The sequence below is a fragment of the Tubulanus polymorphus genome, chromosome 1 (assembly GCF_964204645.1).
Source record: "Tubulanus polymorphus chromosome 1, tnTubPoly1.2, whole genome shotgun sequence".
Lineage (NCBI taxonomy): Eukaryota > Metazoa > Nemertea > Palaeonemertea > Tubulaniformes > Tubulanidae > Tubulanus > Tubulanus polymorphus.
The window spans coordinates 14,432,550-14,442,632 of NC_134025.1; the positions used below are offsets into that span (position 1 = coordinate 14,432,550).

Genomic DNA, 10,083 nt, shown 5'->3' on the forward strand with positions numbered 1-10,083 from the left:
ACACGCCATTTTGACGTCTTCGGTAAGTGAAGTTCATGTTTTTTGCTGAATATGATAGAATTGTTTAATTTTGTGTAAGATCCCAGTTAAGTATGGCAATGCTGGGTCCATTGTTGATGGAATTCTGCCTTTGATTTATTCTGTCAATGTTGTGCAAAATTCTTAGAAAAACTAAAGTAAACAACTGTGGTGTTAGATGTAGTTTTCTGTCGATTTCTAGCAACAAACCGTCATTTACCTAGGCTAATGTGTATCAAAGCTACATTGCATCGATATCAAAGTATCCAGCGTAATTTTTAGTTGTATACGATTTCTTTTCAACCACATTTACGGCCCTTCTAATGATTATTAATTATCATATTCAAATTAAACTTTATCAATTTCCCATGGGAGGAAATCTGCTCTCAGCTGCGTATGGGCCTATGTAACCATAAAATGAGTAAAATATTTCCTTTTTTTTCAGATTCATTGTTCTCAATCTCTGCTTCGGGATTCCTGCTTAGGTGAATTTTTCTTTCAGTATTGCTGTCATTTGAATATGGGAAGGGGCAAGTTATTGTGACAGTTGTCATAGACTTGCATGGGGTTGGGGGATGAATGAAAATGAAATGGCCAGGTGGGAGCGTCTGCCAAAATTTTTCTTAGGTCTTGACTTAGATTTTTTCGCAAGCAACGCCAATGGTAACTAGATCTTGGGGTTTTCCATGGCCGGCCTTACATATCCTAACTTGACAAGCCCCGACAGTGTATTGAATACCTTTTATTTTGCGTTTTGATTGGGCAGAAACTAAATTGGTACATTTTTATTGTTTCAGATTTTGTCAAATGAATGTTGAATGATACAAAATCCCTATCTACACTAGACAGTGGTTTCTATTCATCTATACAACAGCAATAACCGCTTTCCTCAGAATAGCTTCAAAATCGATACTCCACTGGAGTGAAAAGCATTTCCTACCTGAACCAACCTAGTGGTACCAGCATGTGCAGTAGTGATAGATCGGACATTGAATTTCCCTCAGACTGCACATTTTAAAAAAGTTGAAGTTAATACGATTCAAGTCTCAATGGACTCTTCTGTTCATCAACAACTTGTTGGCAATCAATTTGTTGTGCATTTTCAAAAATATCGAGAAGCAGGTTGATTTAGATCTAATCACATATGTTTCATTCAGCCATCTATCTTCACTACAAATCCAGAAAATAGAGAGCGTGGTTCAATGTTTATTTTGATGTGAGCATAGAATTAGTTGTACAAGTTAGTTGAAATGTCCAAGCTTATTCATACTTTGCTAGTGGTAACGAGTAATCTTGAAATCTTAATAGCAAAGACTGTCTTGTTGATTTTTTACCATTAAACAGGTCCTTAAGTAAAATTGCTGAAATATGTCATATATATCGTTACATTAATAACTGTGTTTGTAATGACAAAAAATGTGTTATAATCAGGCCTTTATGTAATGTCGAGAGATTTTATATTTCAATATTTTTGAAAATATTTTCAATAAAGTTGGACAACCATTTGTTGCCTTCTCGGCGAAGTTTTTGCTGTGGCTGTTATTTATCTCCTTTTATGAGGTATTCAGTGATGTGGAGTTTGAAACTGGAATGGTTGGATTGAGCATCAAACATAAAACTCACGGAATTTCCAGCGAAAAGTTTCAGCTCATGCTGATCGTTGAGAAAATAAGCCCAGAAAACAGAATTAAGACAGTATTGAATTCTAAATTACATTTCAGCACAAGTGGTGACATGTATATTTGTTATACATGTAATTGCAATTGATACATTGATCCAGCCTGATCAGCGAGGTGGGACTTGTTTCTTTTCCCAAAATGGTACTTCCGATTAACTCCACGAAGTCTCAAGGTCCATATCTTTCTTGAGATTGATCCATTAAAGAAAGGATGGGGGGTCGGGGTCTTGGGGTCTAGGGGGAAAGTTGAGAGTTAAGATCGTAGCACACTTAAAGAACAGACCGTAAGAGCATCTTATAAAACCAGTGCTACGATCTCTGAAATCTTTTTTACAACATTAATGCGAACCATGCTGTTGTCTAGACCCACTGTCTGCATGCTTTCAACAAATCAATGATATATATATATATATATATATATATATATATATATATATATACCCCCTTTAGGGATTTCTGACCTTCAGTGCATGTGACTGCTGCAGCAGTAGTTAGGCTTTACTTCTAATATTTCAGCGTTTTTTAAACGCCTCTGTTTTCATCCCTGTGACCAGAACTTACATAGCATATAAACTTGCAGGACAAAAGCTATACGTCAGAATTAAGATAAACAGAACAAGCAATAAATGAACATAACCAGGGAAACCACGAAATTCCACGAAACAGTTCAAAATCAATACAAATTATGTAACTAGTGCAGTAGAAGTGGATTGAGATAGCAGAGTGACAGGTAGAATAATGAGAATAATGAGTTGATACGTGTAGATGTATGTCGGCCAAACTCCGCAAAGTGGGGGACTTTCGCGAAGCAGCAGAACACAGATATGGCCACATTTTGTTTATTCAAGATGTAAAGGATATGGTATGAATTTCAATTATTTCAATGATGTTACGGTTTCAATGCACAATTTAACTTTGTGATGTGATGTGGTGAAGTTAATGAAGGATATTGCCGTAGTGAAGCTAGTGAAAAACTGTCCTGAGCATACAACAGTCAAAAACATGTAAATCTGCACAGTTACGTAACCATTTGCATTGAATTGCAGACGAAATATGAAGCCTTAATGGCTGTTTACAAAATATAGCAAGAAAAAAAAATGAGATAGAGCCTAAGTTAACATTCTAGCCATTTCTAAAATCTTTTAGACTTTTACTAATTTGTTGTCAGATTTAGAGGGGGATGGAATTGGCATACGTCCCCCTTATTTTCGCCGAGGATTTTGATACGTTTAGATACTTTCGCTAAGTAAAACAAACCAGTATTTAAATTGGTAGATAAGTTGGATTTCGAAAGTTTACAAATAACGGTTGATTCCACTATGTGTCTCTTATGAATGTCTTATCAAGGATAAATGAGTTCTGAAAGTCAAATAGGTGGTTGGCTGTAAAAATATTAATTGGCTATGCCACTCTCGGCCGTTTGATTATGGATATCTACTCTATGTTTCTTTATATGTGAACTAAGATAATTGCGTCCCATTTCACCAATGTACATCATGTTTCAGTCTTTACAAGGTATCTATAGACCCCAGACACGATGAGCTCACTATTTGGTTTGTTTTTGGTTAAAAAATTGGTGAGTTTGTTGTGATATTGTGTATTAGTCAATGGTGCTTAATGTTAATTTGAAGCATTCAAAAGTGGGTAACTACGGGATTAAAATGTTCTTTTGAGCTCTGCGTTTTGTAGTCAGATCTTTACATCTAAAATGAGAAGTCCGGGCTTGGAAATAAGCTTTGTACAAACATTTTCTGGGTAGGCCAATTTCTTAGAAAAGCTGTTTAATTTTTTCTAAAATATGTGCTCACAAATTATCTCTTGGATCTTATTGAACTATGTACAAAAACTTATATTTTCAATTTGGCTTTAACTTTTATGAACAGTATTTTGGTATGGCTATGGGTATCCACTTTCCCCTGGTTTATTTTTGGAACATGTTGAAAGTGAAATTATTCTTCTTTACACTGATTGCAAACCCAAACTTTGGCAACATTACCTTGATTTCCTCTGTCTATCTTCTGCTGATTTGATTTGAATGGTTTCTTAACTTTATTTGGACTCTTGATATCCTACTTTGAATTTTACCTTTGAGTTGGGAGAAAATACCTGTTTCTCAATGTACTAATTCATAATTTTAAAACCAATTTGAAATTCTCTGTTTATAGAAAACCGGCTAATGCCGAAGCTTATCTTCATCTTTTAACTCATTGGGGACTTAAGTCCCAGCGGGCTGTTTTGTTCACTTTTTGTCCCTCATCTATCCCTCCGTATACTGAATCCAGTAAAGCGGCCTCACTAGCTCAGTGAGATAAGGCGTGATGCTTTTGCATCTACTATCAGTGCTAAGTGACTAGTGGGCTGGATTCCTGCTGGCTGCTTACAGTGTCTGGGCAACACTTCAGGCGGTCCCGTAGTGAGGTTAAAGGAATGAATCAATAGGGTTAGTCTTGGGAAACAAGATCCAAATGACTTAAAGCCAAACAAACTAAGTGTTGCGAAGTTTTGAAGATGTGGATAGTCTTGATATTGTGTTTATACATGTATCTACCGTAGATACATCTTCAGCCCAAAAACTGACGCGATCAGAATCAAGATAGCTTACTGGCAGCCATTGTAGTTCGCCAAAATCAGCACTTTTTACACATTTTTGATGTTTTCAAGGGAAATTTTGAAGGCTCTTCGATCAATTAACTTGATCTCCCATATCGGTATATATTTGATTCCCCCAAGAGTCTATCATCATAAGAAAAACTGGATCAAAATACTGGATAAATTCCAAGACCTGTAGCTTGCTAATCGTTTGCCATTTCATAGCATTATCAAGCCTTTAGTTAGTTGCGTTCATGAAGGAATTAGGCAACTTGCCGTCTTGTACTACCTGATCAGCAAGGGCCGTTACCCCTGACTCCACTTTGAGGACATGTTGCCTAAGTGCATCCACGTCCTCTTCAGATTTTCATTGAAATTAGTAATGGATATTCTATGAGGAGGATTCTGTAGCATATCAGATGGGTTTTGCAACCAGTCAAATATCATGCGATTGGTGGCCATCTTAGTGTCATCAGTCCTTGTTCCTATGTTGGAAAAAGGTTTTTTGAGGAAAATATCTACAGGTTTTAAATTATAGTCTTGATGTTTCATTATTATTAGCACTGTCCGACGATACAGCTCATACAGAATTGGGGTTACCTTGTTTTAAGTTCTCGACACCAGGGGAAATTGAATATCGAATCATATACAATTTATCTATTCATATTGGTACCTAAGCATATTTTCTTACCACAATCAATTGCAAAGTTGGAGCTCATGATATTCTCTATGATTGTGGTGAGTTTCCAGGTAATTGGGGTTTGTTTATGGTCACCAGGGGAATTGATTGTAGAATAACTTAGTATTTCCATATTAAATTTGTACCTATGCGTATTTGGTAACCTTAACCCTTTCGCTGCGTACACGCTTGCACCGCCCCCTACGTAAGGTATTTTCCGAAAAATTCGATTTTTTTCAAATTGTTTTTAACCCCGATTTTTCGCGTTTTTATCGAAGATTATGATGTTATTTAGTGAAAATCAGTAAAAAATCATACCAACAGCCTTTTCTGTAGGGGGGGCGTGTTGGGGGGGGGGGGTCAGGATGGGTTAGAAATTTTTTTTTTCAGTTTTTCACCCAAGTGCCTATCTCAGTCTTTGGTGATTGATGCTACGGTGTGGATGAAAGAAATTCAATTGATATGGGATATCCTTTTCCGCTGGTAGAGGTACGTAAGTGGGGAGCCATCTCAATCCCGCGCAAATTACCATGTGCTCAACAGGCTGACAGCACCAACTACTGACGCATTTTCGCCATCTGTTGTTTAGAAAGCTAACTATCTTGTCTTACATGCGTTTCCATACTGTTTGCTGTGTACGCGTTCGAGTTATAAATCAATAGGTGCATGACGTTTCTACAACGTCATACGCACAGCAAGTGTCACTCATATGACGTTTCCAAAACGTCACACGTAGCGAAAGGGTTAAAGAGCAAATGAAATCAAAATAGAATATTGTGTAAAATTCATTTTCAAATATGATGTATTCACAAATATCAAATATGGAACTAGTTTGAGTTTAGTTCAGCCACAACTAAGAAATACAACTTCTAAATGGCAATTTCAGCGCGTGCTCACTGTTATTGTTTATGTAAGCAGGTGCGTGTTTCTGACAAACGCTCACGGCTTCCAGTCATTTCACTAGACATTTCATGCGGTATTTTATTCTTTTGGGAGTTATTTGAATTAATAAACTCTTACCATTGTATAGTGTTGCTACCGTTGTATATGACTTGATAATCATATTTAAAGGGCAAATGCTGTCAAAATTGTACTTTCCGTGATTATTTAACTAGGATAAACTTTAGTATATATATAACAACCTGAGATATGTCTGATCGAAAAAAGCATCTCTAATTAGCCGTAAATTAGTCATCTATTTATCCTTCACTTTGTGATGTCATCTATGACAATCAACATAAGCACGTTTGTGCGCTAGTATGCGTAGCCTATGTATAATCGATAAAATAAACATCATTTGATCACTATATTCATAGCTTATACATTAAATCTATAAAACAACATCATTCCTTCACTATATTCACAGCTCTACTGCTGGCTGTCCGTTGTATATTTGTTGTGTATGTTATGTATAAGAGTATCAATGCTATACATCAGAAAGAATTTAGGAATCTTAAACAATTTCTAAAAGGATTAAATACGCTACAAATGGTGATCATGCGATGCGGGATTAGAGACTGAAAACTGTTAAATTATGGACGTACACTACTAATTTCACCACGGATTGTTTTAAAACTTCTAGGTTCATTGTTTAAATCAAATCTATTAGTTAGCCATAGCTTTGCTATTCATAAAGCGCGCCAAAAGTTTGTTATTCTTCAGTGGTACAGCGTGCATGGAAATGTGTGTTTGACTACAATGACGTCAGCGATCGTGGGCTTTTCACAGCAAACACGCACCTGCTGTGTACGGTGAACTGGTGAAAATAGTCGACTTTAAAGTCTTATTTCTCAGTAAAGGCTTTGCTAAAATCAAAATTAATAACACACTTATCATTTATACACATCACATTAAGAAAATAGGTTTTACACAATATTCTATTTAGAGGGCACTTGACCTTTAAAAAGTGATGGAGACATCATTTTCAGGGGTCCGTGCATTAATTTTTAAGAAAGTTAACTTTAATAGAACCAAGTAAACTTTATGAAAATCTGTCAAATGAAACGATCTCAGCATTATACACACGTAATAATCACACGCAACTGCATGACTCGCATGAATATAAAAGTGGTAGTGGGTTTTCCTCAATGACTCAAAGAGACATGCTCCGTACAGCATAAATTGCTGATGCTGAATGATTTCGTTTACGTATAACATACACTGTGTATGGAATTAAAATGAAGTTTGTTAGACAATCTATAGTTATAAATTGAACAATAGGCGGAGAAAATAGGCCGCTAAAATATTTCATCAATCGATGAATTTTTTCACTTTCACATGTGGAACCTCGGCCATTTTTCCTTCAATAATCATGGTCGGGCCTGGCCAAGCAATGTTTGCTTCCGATGTGTCTGATAGATGCGTGTTCTTTGATCGCAGGTGCGTCATCATGTATCACATTTACATTTACACATTTGACATGCACGCGTTACAGGATAAAAACCATGAAAAGACTGCAATTTTTGCTAATTTTGAGAATTGCATTAACGCGGCTCATTAATTGAGCTTATCGACTTGGGGCAAAACTTTTGTCGGAAGATTTAAAGGAACGCTAGTTAAAAATGATAATGTGTATTTGAAATTTAATTTCTCTTAGCTGTTTTAATAGCAGCGAAATTTCACTGATAGCATTTTATTTTGGTGCAAAGCCATTGCAATATACACCCCTGCGGGGCTATCGGCAGCAGAGCTGCCACTAATAACAGTGAGCATGTGCTGAAATTGCCGATTTAAAAGTCGTATTTCTCAGTAATGGCTGAACTAAGATAGAATCCAGTAGCATGTTTGATATTTGAAATCATCATTTGAAAATAAATTTTACACAATATTCTATTTTGATGACATTTGCTCTTTAAGTAAGTAGCGCTGTAGGTCTGTGAATACTTTCAGCAAATGATGTTTTTTTTAATCGATTATAAATTGGCTACGCGTACTAGTGTGCACACGTGCTCGTGTTGATTGTCATAGATAACATCATAAATAGCGCCACTGCGGGTAGTATGCAAACTATACGCATGAAGTGAAGGAAAAATAAATAACTAAATTTACGGCTTATTAGAGATACTGATCAGACAGATCTCAGGTCGATATATATATTTTAGTTTCTTCTGGTTAAGTAATCACGGAACAATTTTGATGGCATTTGTCCTTTAATCACTTGCAAAGTTGCTCATGACGTTCTATGATTGTGGCAAGTTTAAGGTCATTGGTTCTCTCTCCAGGGGGGCGTTGAATAATATGCAATCACTTAGTATTTCCATTTTGTATTAGTATCTCTAGGCATATTTTGTTATCATGATCAATTGCAAAATTGTAGCTCTTACTGTTGCTAGTTTGATACTCTGTTACTGATATCGGCAGGGGGCGTTGAGTATTGAAATATTCAGATTGTTGAGCATATGAAACTACTCCCCAAGTGGGCATGGTGTCCCTGGTCCCCTAGTTTGAAATAGTATTTACTAATCTTATCCTTTCATTCAATCATTGTTTTGTTAAATGAACACCTCTTGTTTTTGTAGATTTGGTCATGAACTAATGGTTTTAGATTCGTTGGAAAAAGGTTTCCTTGCCCAACTCTGATTTGTCAGATTTGTCAGGATCTTGAATATATCGATACCAAATCTTCGTAATTCATGTTACTTAATAGATTAAAAATTCTTTTCACATGTATCGAATTTTGTGTGTTTTCTTAGTTTTTTTATCTACACTACCATAGACTGAGTAGGTGCCAGGAATGGTGCCCTTACACCCATCCCCCTTTCATTTCTATGTAATCTGTGATCACTCGGGCTAATCTTGCAAAGGCCAACCATTCACACTGGTACTAAATGGGTCTGTAGGCTATTACTAGAAACAAACACCTATGCAGTCTGCAAAACTAAAACTATTATGCACGACTTAAGACCTATACCCTCCCTAATGTACAGGGTGTCTCAGAAAATGTGTTACCGAAGGTTAAGATCTATTTTACTTCGCTAAGTTCGACAAAATTACGTCACTCCAGCTAATCAGTATGCCATTTTCCCGCTTGTCAGAATGATGACTTTCCTGCTCCTGTTCAGAAGGGTCAGGCCAAAATCAAAGGCTATAATAAAGGGAAACCAAAGATTAAGTGGAACAATCTTGGCTAATGGTGCCATCCTCAAACCGGGAACCATCTCACTCAAATAAGACATACTCAAGACAAAACATTCTCTTGCTGATAGGCCTGCCTGAATTTTCACAAATGCAAGGGAAAATAAGCTGGACGTATTGGCCTCACTCCACGCGGTTGCGCCACGTGCGGGAAGCAGCAGAAACAAACGTGGCCACCTTTTGAATTTTCACTTAGAAATTGTATATGAATTTCAATTATTTCAGCTGTTAGGGTTCCAAGGTACAATATAACTAGATGATGTGATATTGCGATGTTAATCAATGATAATGCTGCAGTGAAGTTAGTCACAAACTGTTCCAAACATTAAGCCTTAATGGCCATTTACAAAACAATTATAGCAATCACAATTGAAAGATAATAATGATATACAACTGAAGTTAAAATTATGGCCATTTCTAAAATTATATTACTAATTTGTAGTCAGTGTGGAATGTTTGGTTTTGGAACAGTCATGAGGGGTGGTAGGATTGTCATCGGTAACTTAATGTACCACTTTAGGACGGGATTCGAACCGTCTTGGTAGTACATTAAGTTAACTAAAAATATATAAGCGCGCAGTGAGTGTGATTCGAACCGTCCTAAAGTGGTACGATAAGGTTAATAAACACGATCACACATGCGCAGTGAGCATATTTTCCTACTTAGAAGATTTTCGATGGAGCAGTAACTGCGCATGTGCAATTCAATCCGAGTCATATCACAAAATGTTAAACCGTAATCAAGCCTTAGGTTTTAAATCGGTGACTGGAAGTAATTAACCAAGGCGATAGTAGCTTTCCAATAAGTTTACGTGGACGTCTATGTACTGCCATCTGCCTACTAGGAATGTTGTTTACATCATTTAACCCACAGTACCCTCATGATTTGAATAGCTGGACATCTGATCATTTGAACACTATTATACGAAATGGAACATATTTTATGGCCATATTCTGCAATATATGGGCCTTGAAAATCCCAGAT

General features: G+C 36.5%; 1 protein-coding gene across 3 annotated transcripts in view; it reads left to right on the forward strand.

Annotated features, from left to right (window-relative positions):
* LOC141915405 (uncharacterized protein C05D11.1-like) overlaps positions 1-8,622 on the forward strand; it is a 184,920-nt gene extending 176,298 nt beyond the window's left edge. The window contains exon 22 of one of the 3 annotated variants that reach the window (XM_074806919.1): positions 8,483-8,622. In XM_074806919.1, the coding sequence (XP_074663020.1) occupies positions 8,483-8,543 (61 nt within the window). In that variant the 3' untranslated portion in view covers positions 8,544-8,622. Of the gene's footprint in view, positions 1-3,201; positions 3,367-8,482 lie in introns of those variants that run through there. The other 2 variants (XM_074806920.1, XM_074806918.1) reach the window with 2 other exon arrangements.
* The last annotated feature ends 1,461 nt before the right edge of the window (positions 8,623-10,083 follow it).